Below are 14,293 nucleotides of genomic sequence, written 5' to 3'. Positions count from 1 at the left end.
TTTGGGGAGCCTAATGCAAGAAGGGATTGTATTTCTAGTGGAATAACACATATCTTGGAGAACGGGTTAATTAGTCATTTCTTCAGTTGGTTCAACACGAATTAACCGATGAGTATTATCCATAATCCACGGTCACATACACCAAAACAACTTCTTTTTATAATTTTTTTAAGAGAAAATTGGTTTTTTTAAGATAGTGAGAAGAAAAAGGAGATAAAGGAAAATCCTAAGTAAAACAAATCAAAAGCAATCACTTTTCAATCACTCTAAACTACTCTAGGGTTAAGCCTAACTCAGCTAGACTAGTTCCTAACCAAAAACTCCTTAAGTGAAAAGATTAAAGTTTTACTCGATCAATTAGCCAGGTAAGGATAGTACTAGAGGGTGATCAGAGATCAATTAAATACCTCGTTCCTTGCAGAGCATTTTACGTAACCCCTAAACCTTACCTTAGACACCAACTAATCAAAAAAAAACTTAAACCACTTCATTTAGGAATTTCTTGCTCCTTACTGAGCATGATTCCTTAGGGGCCAACGTCTAATGAGTTATAAGAAGGCTTGAGTTTATGTAGTGAGGAATTAATGATTTGTGGGCTAAGGAAAGGGTGATAAAATCTCTTACATTATCTTGATTAGGGGGTATTGCCCTTAAGAATATTTTTAAGTATGTGCCAAATCAAGATGCTCAAATCACTTTGGTGAATTCCTACTAACTATATGCAATGCAACCCTATGAATTAAAAGCGACTACAAAAATATGATAAAAAGAAAAAAAATTATTATGGTTAGTAATTATTATCTTGTTAGTAATTATTCAAGTGTATGGTGAATTTTATTCAAGTGAATGGTGAATTTTATCTTGTTAGTGATTATTCAAGTGGAGGGTGAATTTTATTATGATCGACGAAAATAATTTTTTTTAAGTCCTACTTGTCTCTAATTGTGAAGGCTAACTAGAGGGTGGAATTAAAAATACTAGATAGAAGACTTACCTCAAGCAAACCTTCAAGTTCTTGATCTCCAATCTAATATTTTCAAGCTCCAAGCGGTTCCTTCACAAGAAAACACACAAGTTAAAGAACCAATATAATTAAAATCCTTCTTAAGCACATTCCCCGGCAACGACGCCAAAAACTTGATGGGGCATAAATATATACCAAAACTTACAAGTGCGTAACTAATCAAGTTATAGTATAAAAAGTTATCGATCTCACGAGGAAGATGTTTGTAGGGGAAAATTAGATTCGGTTCTTATGTTGTGTGTAGGACAATTAGGAGTAGTGAAAATTGTAATTGTGGAGAGGTATGAGGAGTGTTGTGAATGTGTGCAAAAGTCAATAATTAAGATTTTAGATGATAGAAATGAAGAGTGGATGTGATAAAAGAATAAATGAAATCATAAGGAAAAGGAAATAAAAAATCAAGAAACAAATAAGAGAAAACCAAGAACTAAGGAAAAATCAAGAAAAAAAGATAGAAGATTCAATTAAAGATATGAGAAATCTAGAATTGAATCCACTAGATAATCTCAATTATAAAATATGAACTATTCTTTTTTATCACATTTTACTTTAGATTTATTAAGCATAGACTATCAAACCATTTAAGGAAAGTATAACATATCAAATTATTATCTAAGCAAAATTAATGTTCATGACAAGAACAACAACAAGATAATAATTCTAGAATTCATAAGTATAACATATCAAACCAATCAAGATAAGTATAGATTATCAAATTCTTCTTCTACCAATTAGTTCTCTAGTTGATTATCTTATACATGATCATTTTAAGCATAAGAGAATAATTCATACAATATAAAGGAAATAAAGCTAATTTCATGTAATTCTAAAATTACTACATGAATTAGTTTCATATCTTAAGAAATAAAAACAAGGAATGAAATAAAAATAATAAGAACTAATTGCAAAGAAAAAAAATAAGAACAAGGAACTTTACACTATGAACAAGAAATAAATATAACTAAATTGCAAAAGAAATAAAAATGCAAGAAAATAAATCTACTCTACAAATTAAAAATACAAAATAAAATAAAGACAAAAAATAAATCTACTCTACAAGACATGAATGTAAATCTAAACTAATAAGTAATGAGAAAGAAATTACTAAAAAGGAATAAGAAATAAAAGAGAAAATTAAAATAATAGCAAACCTTCAAATTGATCTTAATCTCCATCATCATCATCAAACACAGAGAAGAAATTTTTAGTGGTGAAAAAATTCTTTTATTGATTGTAACAAAAGTTACAAAATTAGAATGTCTTCTCAATTAAGAGTAACTCCCCTCTCCAAATGGAGTTACAAAATTTTTCATATCCCTCAACCCCTCATTTTCTACCATTATTTATAGTAAACATCAATGAAAGAGAGCCCTTGGATTGAATTCTTATCCAAAACAATCAAATTTTAGCCAATGGATTGTAGCTGACTTGTAGCAATCGATGGGGGCATCGATGCCCAGCCTTCTATATTTGTTATCCGTAGAATTTCTTCTTCATTTGGCTTTCGGCTTGGGCTTTTTGGCTCTTACATATATTCTTTATTTAATACATGGGCTTTGTTGAGAGATATGGTTGTTGGGCTTTATATTTGATTAACCTACAATTAAAGATAAAAATAATTATTAGTGGCATATTTATTCATATAAAATAGATAATAAGGGTATAAAATTATCAATGAAAGAGAGCCCTTGGATTGAATTCTTATCCAAAACAATCAAATTTTAGCCAATGGATTGTAGCTGACTTGTAGCAATCGATGGGGGCATCGATGCCCAGCCTTCTATATTTGTTATCCGTAGAATTTCTTCTTCATTTGGCTTTCGGCTTGGGCTTTTTGGCTCTTACATATATTCTTTATTTAATACATGGGCTTTGTTGAGAGATATGGTTGTTGGGCTTTATATTTGATTAACCTACAATTAAAGATAAAAATAATTATTAGTGGCATATTTATTCATATAAAATAGATAATAAGGGTATAAAATTATAATAAAATATGATTATCAAGGGCCGACCCCTGAGGTTCCAATGAGATACCGCCTCATTCTCTCCCATTCATCCTCCCCAATCTCAGTAGAGAAATGGGGATAGGGATACTCTAAGCCCGAAGGAGGCGTCGTCTCCTCCTCAGCCAGACCTTTTCTGTGGCGGGATGACTCACCGAGACGACCATATGGCCCTTCCTCTCCAACGAAGGCACTAGCCTTAGCTCCATCCTCTTCATGGGGAGCCTCGGCCTCTTCTTCTGGAGCCAACTCGTCCAAATGGATGATATCGGTCTTGACCCTCTCAGCCGCCACCTGAGGGCACTTTCTCTTCGTCCCTCAATGGCCGCATCCTTTTCCTATGGACGAGGGCGGTAGAAGGATCTTCCTCAGCCGTCTTGGCCTCTATTGGGAGAAAGTCGCAGCCGAGACACTTCTTAGGCCTCACAGATAGCCCTTCCTGGGGATCAGCCAGAGGAGCAGTGGGCACCATTGCCGCTTCCACTATCTCAAGGATAAGGGTTGAAACCCTCTCCTGGTACTTGGCAGTGGGAGGCACAACAGACACATTAGAAACTTGTAGGTGTTTGCGTCAAAAATTAATGTATTCATTACGGTATTCATTACAACTTTAGTCGTTACAATGAAAACAAAAAGATTGTCTTTTTATAAGACTTTTACACAATGAAAACAAAAAGTTACAACTCTTGCCAAAACAAACGCAGAGATCGTTTATCGGTCTTCTGCTTAGGTGGGATCTTTGCCTGTGCCGAGGTTTATCCGTGGACGACCTTAGATCTGGATCCGGTTGATGAAAAATTCGGCAGAGCTTCGTCTTCACCGAGGAAGTATTTGATTTGAAGCGCTGAGATCGACCAAGCGAAATCAGGGCTCTTCTCGAGATTAAGACCAAGCCTAATCTCAAGGGACGGATGAGAACGGGCGTCGGATCTCTCGAACTCTCCTTATGCCGAAGAACTCGCCAAGATCTGTTTTGCCTTCGCTGAAATTCGTGCTCCTTTGACTCCACAATCCGGCAGCACCTCCTCGTCTTGATAATCAATCGCCCCCGCTGAAAGGAGGCCCTAGGTTTGTATTTATAGGGCTTCGGAAGCAGTTATTGGGATGAGAACAAGTGATTTGGCTCTATCTTCAGTTAATAACTGATTAACCATGCTAGGGGATGATATCAAGTCAGTTTGGATGCTCAGGAACGACCAAATCCCGAGAAAAACCGTCAAAAACCGAACTGGGGTCGAAACAGCGCGCGCAGGAAAAATCTGACCCGGGTTACTGTAGCGCGGGTCGGAAAAATCCGACCCGCGGTTACTGTAGCGCGGGTCAGAAAAACCCAACCCGTGGTTACTGTAGCACGGGTCGGAAAAACCCAACCCGCTGTTACTGTAGCGTGAGTCGGAAAATTCCGACCCGCGGTTACTGTAGCGCGGGCCGGAAAATTCCGACCCGCTGTTACTGTAGCGCGAGTCAGTTTGAGATATCTGCGGTATTTTGGTCATAACTCTTTCGTACGATCTCTGATTAGGCTGATTCAAGATGCGTTGGAAAGCTAACGAAGAGATCTACAACTTTTATGTTTTGAGATTTCTCAGATTCAAATCTCAGAATAGTCAAAACTTCACTTCTTTGTGCGGTCAGATCACTGTAGCGCGGTCCGACCCGTGGTTACTGTAGCAGCCAATCCGACCCGCGTTACTGTAGCAGCTAATCTGACCCCCCGGTACTGTAGCACCAGTCCGACCCGCGCACTGTAGCAACCATCCGACCCGCGGTTACTGTAACAGCCTTAACTCACTCATCCGACCTCGGAATGAGGTGATTCAAGATGCGTTGGAAAGCCAACGAGGAGATCTACAGGCTCCCATAATTGAATCATATTTGGAATAAATGGGACACGAGGGGTGCTCCGCCTTTTGTAAACGACGTGGGGCTCCCGATCAGCTCTCGTTTTCGTTATTCCGAAGTTTCGTTGCTTCGTATGATCCGTCGACTCACTTCATGTATTTGTTATTGTCAAACGAGCTCCTGCGACTCTAATAACGACGTTTATCATCTTCTCTCTGTCTCGAGCTGTGTGCAGACACCCATAGGCATTTTTAGACGCCTACAGTAGGACCGAGTTGTCAAGTAGGTGCTCGACTCTATGAGAGCCAGCATACGCCTTGATCTGATCAAGTGCATCCCTCTCTATGCCAGACAAGTCACCCTCTAGGAGTGTCTCCCTCCTTATCTCGGGTCAGTTCGAGCAGCCCAACTCCAGGTCGTCCCCCACGACCCAGACAAACTTCTCCTTCCAGTCCTTGTGCGAATAAAGAAGGCTGGTTATCAGCTTGAACTTCCCCACCATTTGGAAATGGTAGTGGAGTTCATTCTGGTTTACCTTTACAGTCACCAGGTGGCCTAAGACCCATAAGGACGGCTTTATTCAAAACCAGTGGCAAATCACCACAAACACCACCAAAGTTGCGATGGAGTTTGGCTTCATTTGTGACGGTGATACCCCTAGCACCATAAAGACTTGCTAGAGGAAAGGATGCAGGGGTAACCGTAGGCCAAATTCTAGATGCCTCAAGTAGAACGAATCCCGCTCTGGCCCATGATCATATACGGTCTCCGACCTCATTGGGGCCATAATATCATATTCCTAGGGGATATCAAATCTCCCATGGAGATTCTTCTTCAGTGCCAGGGTTACCTTGGAATGGATCCCTGCTAGAAGAGCTCGTCGGCCTACAAGATCTTATGCCATCGTAGAATGGAGAAATGATGGCTGGAAAAGATGGACGGAAATGATTTTGAATCTCTAAAGGGAATTTTAAAAGACAATAACTGTCATCTCCCTGGCTCAAGTTCTATATATAGGCAGCTAACTTTACAATTGTCAGAATTTGTACGATCGGATCAAGCCTTGTCCAACGGTCATAATTAATTATCAATGGGAAGCTGACTTTACTACTGTCGAAATTTGAACAGTCGGATTAATCCATGTCCAACAGTCAAGATTAATTATCAGAATTTGAAGTGGCATCTCAGAGATCGAGGCGCAGCCCACTTATCTCGAATAGACTACAATCTACCAAGAAAAGTGGAGTTGTGGTAGTCAAAAAGAATGTGTGATGATGTCAGCCACGTCTACTCTGAAGAGACTTTTCAATTCTCATTTAATGCACACCCACTTCCGTCCAAGGCTATTCTTATTTTACTCAAACACGTCTCAAACCAACTCTAAGCGAAAAGGGCCAACTGTTGTGGTATTTCACTCGTCAAAGTGCAACCATTTGCTAGCAATTGACAGGTATACTTCTACATGCAATGCCCAAATCAAAGTAGCGGCCAAGACCAACAAGAATCTCGACTTAACCAACTCCCAGAGTCAATATCTTCTTGTGTCGACTCGAAGGGCGGTACTTGTCGATCATTTTGTCAAAGACGACTCGCAATGAGCCTATTTGACCAATTTTTAAAGACGACCCGCAACGAGCCTACTCGACCAATTATTCGACCCCTAACGAGGTCAACTCGAAAGGCGTTACTTCTCGGCCAAGTTAGAGGATAACTTTGACCTTTAGCCTCTCTCGTTGATAACGTGTCAGCATCATATTTAATATTTGACAAGCGCCATCATGTCTCTAGCCTTGATAGTTTTCATGACTAATCGGGCCACATTGGCATCTCTATGCATCCAATCGCTTCTTATTTAATGCTGAGGTGATCTCTCCTCTAGTCACCAGCCGACACCTGTAAAGCAAGTGCTAACGCAGCCGCTAACTCATGCTCCTTCACCGCCATCCTATGCTCGGTCACAATGACGGTTCTGTCCTTATACCACTAGTATAAATAGAGGTATTATTCTAACATTGAAAGGGACTGATCTTATGAGATCTAATCTCTAACTTAAGCAATACCTACTAATTGCACTACACTACAGAACTCACGCAGTTCTTCATTTCCTCACTCAAGTTCACCAGCTGACTTGATTGTCGGAGGAACCATGAGGGAACTAAGCCACATCCTCTCACGAGCTGTTATTTGTGCAAGCTCAAGCTACTAGACTCAGAACCGGATATTTAGGGAAGGGAGCGGCCCCTCATCAACCTCACCTCATCCAATCGATTTAATTGACTTTGTGATCACTTAACATCAACATATACCATCATAAATGTTTAATCGTCATCATAATTAAAATCTAAGCTTTATTATTTAAGCTCATTAATAGATCCTCTTATAATTCATGTTGGATTGTTAACCTTTTTTAATTATATTTAATTGTATATATAATGACACAAATATGTGTCGTGATTTGCTATACTTTTTATTTATGTAACTATTGTTTAATTCTTTGCAAATAAAATGATACTTTTATATATGTTATAAAATAAGTGTGGGCACATACAATTTTATTGCAGTGTAAGTTATTGATTGACTTCGAGTATTCTTTTCATTGCGAAAAATCATAGTGGGTCCTGGTGGCTCCATTATTGGATCGCCCCGAAAATAATATGGCTCATCTCATAACTCTTGCATTGTGAGAGGCAGTAATTTATTCTCGGTTAAGGGGGTGCTTTTTTCGAATCCTATAATTTTAGGATATGGATTTCACCATAGGATTTGAAATCCATAGGTGTTTTGTTATGGGTTGGGATTTCTAAAATATTGTTTGTTTCATTAATATTTTGGGATTTGGAATACTATAATTTATAACATTTTGTTTGTTTCAAGTTCAAATTATAGTATTACCAAATATCAAAATTTTGTAATATGATGAATATGCTATCTTGGTGAGGTTACCTCTCACAAAAAGACAAATTTAAGATTTGTCAAATCCTCTCCAATTGAGAGGTAAGCACACCTATTTATGGGATTTATCAAAATCCTCTTCAATTGAAAGGTAAGCACACCCATTTATAGGATTTGTCAAAATCCTCTTCAATTGAGAGGATTTGGCAAATTCTAAAATTTGGACACTTTTGCACTTTTGGGATTCAATATTTTAAAAAATTTCTTAAAACAAATACGATATATGGAATCCCAAAATACAAAAAAAAAACTTACTTTTTGATCCTAAAACTTGTGATCCATACCAAATGCAAAAAAATTTGGTGAAACAAACACCCCCTAAGTTAATTATCCATTTGGATCCTGTTTAAACTTCAACCGGTCCAACCACTTCATGAACTTGTTGGCTATGTGATCTACATCAATGGTACATTCTATGAGGAAGTAACGTTTTGGTCACGGATAGTGTAAAACCAAAGGGGGTGTTTGGTTCAATTTTTATAAATTATAGGAAAAAGAAAACACTCAAAATATAGATTTCCTTGTATTTCTTAAAATAATTATAGGAAAAGTTTTGAGAAGTCAAAAAATACTAATTTTCTTATTTTTGGTACTTTGCTTGTTTGGTTCAAAACAAGGAAATTGGCTCATTACTTTATAGAAATAGCACGTTTTCCTTTTCTTTTGTTTGGTTACATATGCCAAATTTATAGAAAAATATCAACTACCATATGTATCACTTTTTAACGGCTAATTTAACGGCTAGTTTCACATTCTCAAATCTTATAAAATCCTTTTATCCTCAACTATCCATGAACACAAAATTTTCATAATTGAAAAACATAAGTAAGAGTGTTAGAGACTGTGGTGACTATTCAAGTTCATCAAATCCAAAGGTATGTATTTTGGTTAAGAAAATTACAAATTTTATTAATATTTTCACAATGACCAGAGACTAGTTTTTCTTTTTTGTAATCAGCGTGCTTGGAATATACCGTAGAAACCAACTATGAAGAATTATTTTTATATACAGATGAAGATCAAGAGCGTGATGAGATGTGGGATATAACGAAAGAAGCAAAAATAATGCTAAGAGCCAAAGCTTTGAAAGTTAGAGACCAAAACGGGTGGTGGAGGTGTCCCTATTGCAACGATAACCCCTACACAAATTGGAATATAAATGATCTCTTAACTCACGTGCACGATATTAGTAACAATGGGTCTATGCCCAACATGGGTAAAGAGGGGATTGACCAGCATCGTGGACTAGAAGTTTATTTACTTTGGTTAGATCAAAATCAATGATCTAAATAAATCATGTAACACTTTGAAAATTTCATGTCGTAATTTGATATTTTCATGTAGAAATTTGGCTCAGCTATTAGTCTCATCAAAATTGATTGCCTCAACTGAACCGTACAAGTTCATGTAGATTGTGTTCTAATAATGTAGTAAAGAACGCCTTATCTTATTATGAACATTATAAATTAGTTTGCAATCTTATTTAGTTGACTATCATCATTGCCAAAAGCTCAAACTGAGCACCAAACGGAGCCAAAACAACCCCAGCAGCTTGACAACAAGCATGAATATCAACCAAAAACCCAACAATATAGAGCTAAACAAGCTCGCAATCAACATAGTAACAAAAAAACAGCCCCAACAGCTCGACAACACCCACGAATATTAACAAAAACCCTAACAATATAGAGTTAGACAAGCTCGCAATCAGCATAGTAACAAAAAAATAACCCCAGCAGCTCGACAACACCCACGAATATTAACAAAAAACCGAACAATATAAAGCTAGACAAGCTCGCAATCAGCATAGTAACAAAAAAACAGCCCCAGCAACTCAACAACACTCACGAATATCAACAAAAAAACCTACAATATAGAGCTAAACAAGCTCGCAATCAGTGTAGTAACAAAAAAATAGCCCCAGCAGCTCGATAACGAGCACGAATATCAACAAAAACCCTAATAATATAGAGCTAGACAAGCTCGCAATCAGCATAGTAACAGAAAAATAGCCTCGACAGCTCAACAACGAGCACAAATATCAACCAAAAACCCAACAATATAGAGCTTAACAAGGTCGTAATCAGCATAGTAACAAAAAAACAGCCTTAGCAGCTCGACAACAAGCACAAATATCAACCAAAAATCCAACAATATAGAACTAAATGAGAGGAAAAGCCCTAGGTTTTTCACCCATAATCGACCATGATTGAAGTTTTTGGCTGGGAAAATCAACAACCCCAAAATCACAATCGACCGCACCTTTAACAATCGACCAGAGAACCGAATAATCAACAACCCCCAAATCACAATTGACCAGAGAACCGAATAATCAACAACCCCCAAATCAACCCCACCTCCAACATCCAAGATTGAAGAAAACTGATGATGCTCGAGCTCGAGCAAGAGGTAATGGTGAAAAGACCTGAGCACGAGATCAGGAGGAAACGATAAAAGGAGCGAAGGACCAAATCGTTGTTGGATTTGGGGGCGGGAACAAGAGGGAAGAAACCCTAGATTTTTCACCCTCAAGTCACCGCGAGAAATGTTTTCGGCTGGGAAAATTTTGGCTGGGAAAATAGGTACGGGGAGGGGATAAATTATTTTTAAAAAAGGGTGTCAGATTTTTGGGTGATTTCCGCCCATTTTGAGCGGAAATTAATTTCTATAAAATAGGGTATTTTTCTGTACTTTATAGAAAAAAAAATTTATAATTTTTTTGAACCAAACGCCGTTTATAAAAATCTACAGAAAAAATTTTATTTACAAAAATGTCATTGTCAGGTCTTTTCTATAAACTTTTTAATAAAAATAGCCAACCAAACACCCCCTAAGTCGCTATATTGTCTTGTTTTGCTTCAAATGCAAATAGAGTCATGCAAAATAAAAGGGGAAAAGGCCAAAAAATGTTGAGCAGATGATATAAGAAACTAACGAGTACAAGTTGTATTAGAACTTTGCATAGTAAGGGTTCTTAGTGCCAAACAGGGGTCAATAACGAAATGTCCAAATTGTTCTCCTATAGAGTGACTCGCTTGGCTCAGAACATTCCGCACCATACATAAGGTATGTTCTTATCAGATTCCCACTCGATACTAGCAAGTTAAAGCGGCAATATGTTAGAGTCAACCTCTAGGTCAATGAGCACCCATTCTATTGGAACGCCCGACACTATGCAGGCCGATTTGAACTATTCAGAGGCATTGAAATGATGAAAATGCACCCCCTCGCCCCCTGGGGGGTGATGGGTAGTTGGGTACTCAAGGTCGATAGTGTGGATCAAACTGCCCCTCAAGCCCCTTTAAACGGCACAGCTTGTGTGAAGATTAATACAAGATACGTATTAATTCATTCTATCCATGCATATCTCGTATAGTTCTGGGCCTTCTTCGAGATCTTGTATAGTTTCGGTCCTTCTTCGAATAAAGAGGCTGATTATGAGGTTCTTATTGGAGTTCTACTCTCTCTTTTAGATTTGGAACTGGAAGAAGGAACGGAGAACAAGGAAAAGCTTATTATCCCTTTATTTGTCCTTTATATACCCTCGCTAGTTTGGCGGCACCTATATACACTAAAGCTTCTAAATTCTACACTTTTTACACATTCTCCTATGCAAACATGAGAGTTTTCGCTGGAAATTTCTTACGTGGCACTAGCATATATCACTTTCAACAATTAGATGGTAGTTGGAGAGAGTCTAGCTCTCCAAATCCTTGTCGCATATATCATTTTCAACGGATGAGATCATGCCACCATACATCTCTATTGTTATCATCTTATTAAAAGCTTCATAGACATTTTCCCTCCCCTCTTCGAGATTTGAAATTCTAAAACCACCGTCTCCTCCAAAATCTCTAATGTAACAACTATGCACACCCCGCTCCCTCTCTCCCCTCTCTCCCTCTCCCACCTCCTAATCTCCCTCTCCTCCTCCCGCAACCTCCCGAAAGGCCAGCAGCTCCACGCCTTCCTCCTCAAAACCGCACCTCGGCGCCCATGCACCGTCCGCGCTCCCTCCTCCTCGCCGCCCTCCCGTCTCCAACCAACCGTCATCACGCCTCTACTCGCCGCTGGCCCGCCTCGCCCGTACCTGCTGCTGCCTCCTCAGCCTTCCTCGACACCCCTCCAGGCGCCCATACCGCGCTGGTCGCTCCCTTGCATGCTGCCTCATTCGCCGGCAGACGAAGACCCCGGCTCAACTCCCTCGCTCCCTTCCGCGAGCGCTGGATGCCTCGCCTGCTCTGCTCCGTCCTCCCCAACGAACGCACGACCCTCCCTCCCGCCAGCAAATCCCTGCGAGCCGGCCGCTCGGCCGTCCCCCTCCCTCTGGCAGCAGTGCCATTATTGCGCACGATCGCCTGTTCCATCAAGAACGAGCTTCGCGGCTGCCGATGTGTTGTGGCTTCTTCTCTGCGTCGACATGTACGCGAAGTGGCGGGTTGATCGGGGACGGCGCGGCAGGTGTTCGATCGAGATGCCGGAGCGAACGGTGGTCCTCGTGAGCGGGCTTATCTGCGGTAGCGCGCAAGATGGCGCTGGAGGGGGGAGGCGTCGGTGTTGTTCTAGGCGGCGATGGAGGGCGGGCGTCGCGGGCCGTATGACTTTACGTATTCCTGCGTTTCTGAGGGTTTGCGCGGTCTCGACGCTGCTTGAGCTCGGGTCGCAGGTTCATTGTCTCTGCGTGAAGAGTAGTTATGAGGCGTCGCCGTTTGTGGGGAGCTCGTTGATTTCGCTTTATTCAAAGTGTGGGCTGGTTGAGTTTTCTTATAAGGTGTTTGATGAAATGCCGGACAGGAACCTCGGTGCGTGGAATGCGATTTTAATTGCTTCGGCGCAGCATGGGCATACGGATGCGGCGTTCGAAAGGTTTGGAGAGATGGAGCGGGTTTCGAACGTTCGACCCAATTTCATCACGTTTTTGTGTCTGCTGACTGCGTGTAGCCACGCGGGATTAGTCAAAGAGGGAAAGATGTATTTTAAAATGATGTCCGAACAACACGGGATTGAACCCGGGCATCAGCACTACGCGACCATAGTGGACCTCCTCAGCCGAGCAGGAAAGCTGAAAGAAGCAGTAGAAATCATCGAGACAATGCCAATTCCCCCAACTGAATCCGTATGGGGTGCCCTTTTAACGGGCTGCAGACTCCACAATGACACCGACACTGCTGCATTTGCTGCTGAGAAGCTCTTTGAGACCTGGCTTCGACGAGCTCTGGCGCATGCATATGCTTCTGACGAATGCATATGCAGCCGCAGGAAAATATGCAGACGCTGCACGTGCACGGAAAGCAATGCGTGACAAAGGGGTGAAGAAGGAGACTGGGTTAAGTTGGTTGGAAGCAACAGGGGGCAAAGTGTACACCTTTGTATCGGGTGATCGATCTAATTCAAGAAGTGAAGAGATATATCGGATTTTGGAGGAGGTTGGGGAGAAGATGGAGATGGCTGGGTATGTTGCAGACACTAGCTTTGTGTTGAGGGATGTGGATAGGGAGGAGAAGAGGAGGTCTGTTTGGTATCACAGTGAGAGGTTGGCAATCGGGTTCGGGTTGTTGACTGTGCCTGAGGGGAGACCAATTAGAGTAATGAAGAATCTGAGAGTTTGTGGCGATTGTCATACTGCTATTAAGTTTGTCAGTAAGGTGACCGGAAGGGTGGTGATTTTGAGAGATAACAATAGGTTTCATAGGTTTGAAGATGGGGTGTGTTCCTGTGGGGATTATTGGTGATTTTGGAGTTTGATTACAGGGCCTCAATCACCTTCCGCAGGGGAATCAGCCTCGCTCTGTGTCGAGGTATCTCATCAGATGATGTTTTATCATTTTGGAGTCAGATTTGATTGATTGCTTATTCTCCGATTACTGACTGAATTGTATTGGTTCAAAACATAACTTGTTGAAATTACCACCACAGAAAGTTAAAGATATTGAATAGAATCCCAAATTGAGCTCATTATTCACTTTTTATTGTGTGTCACTGAGTTGAATGCGATCCTGTGCGCGTCATCTAGAGTCTTTCAAAAGGAAGCAAATGAGGAAATGCAAGGTAGTGATTACTGCACGCAAGATAGAAGAGACCAAACTCAGTTCATTCTCGTAATGATTGTAGTATGTTTCATTTGCCACCATCCTTCCTGAAGTTTTACGTTTGAGGCATTGTTAATGCACTAATGATGGATATCCACCTGCATCTGGGACTGTCAAGGTATATATCCTTAAGGTAAATCGATAAGTTAGGATAAATTGCGTATTTTGCAATGGCTTTTCCTTTATGTGTTCTGAAATGCGTATTATACAGTCAAAAGGTAATTGGTACATAAAGGCTACACCAGATTGGAGAAACTTGGGAGAAGATGAGGGGTAGAGAACAAAGTTAGCATGTGGTTGACTATAGAAAGCAAATTTGTATGAATAACAAGACAAGGATCGAAGTGACTATCTAGTACTTTGAGGTAAGTCTTGTAAGA

The 14,293-nt window shown here is 40.3% G+C and overlaps 1 protein-coding gene across 1 annotated transcript; it reads left to right on the top strand.

Moving 5' to 3' along the window:
• On the top strand, positions 11,644–13,790 carry LOC109820972 (putative pentatricopeptide repeat-containing protein At5g52630). The gene is given in 2 exon segments (XM_020387169.1): positions 11,644–13,048; positions 13,050–13,790. Coding segments are annotated over 2 exon segments (1,863 nt in total). The 5' UTR covers positions 11,644–11,692; the 3' UTR covers positions 13,557–13,790.

The sequence above is a fragment of the Asparagus officinalis genome, chromosome 8, assembly GCF_001876935.1.
Source record: "Asparagus officinalis chromosome 8, Aspof.V1, whole genome shotgun sequence".
NCBI classification, from domain to species: domain Eukaryota; kingdom Viridiplantae; phylum Streptophyta; class Magnoliopsida; order Asparagales; family Asparagaceae; genus Asparagus; species Asparagus officinalis.
This window is presented reverse-complemented; position numbering and strand designations above follow the sequence as displayed.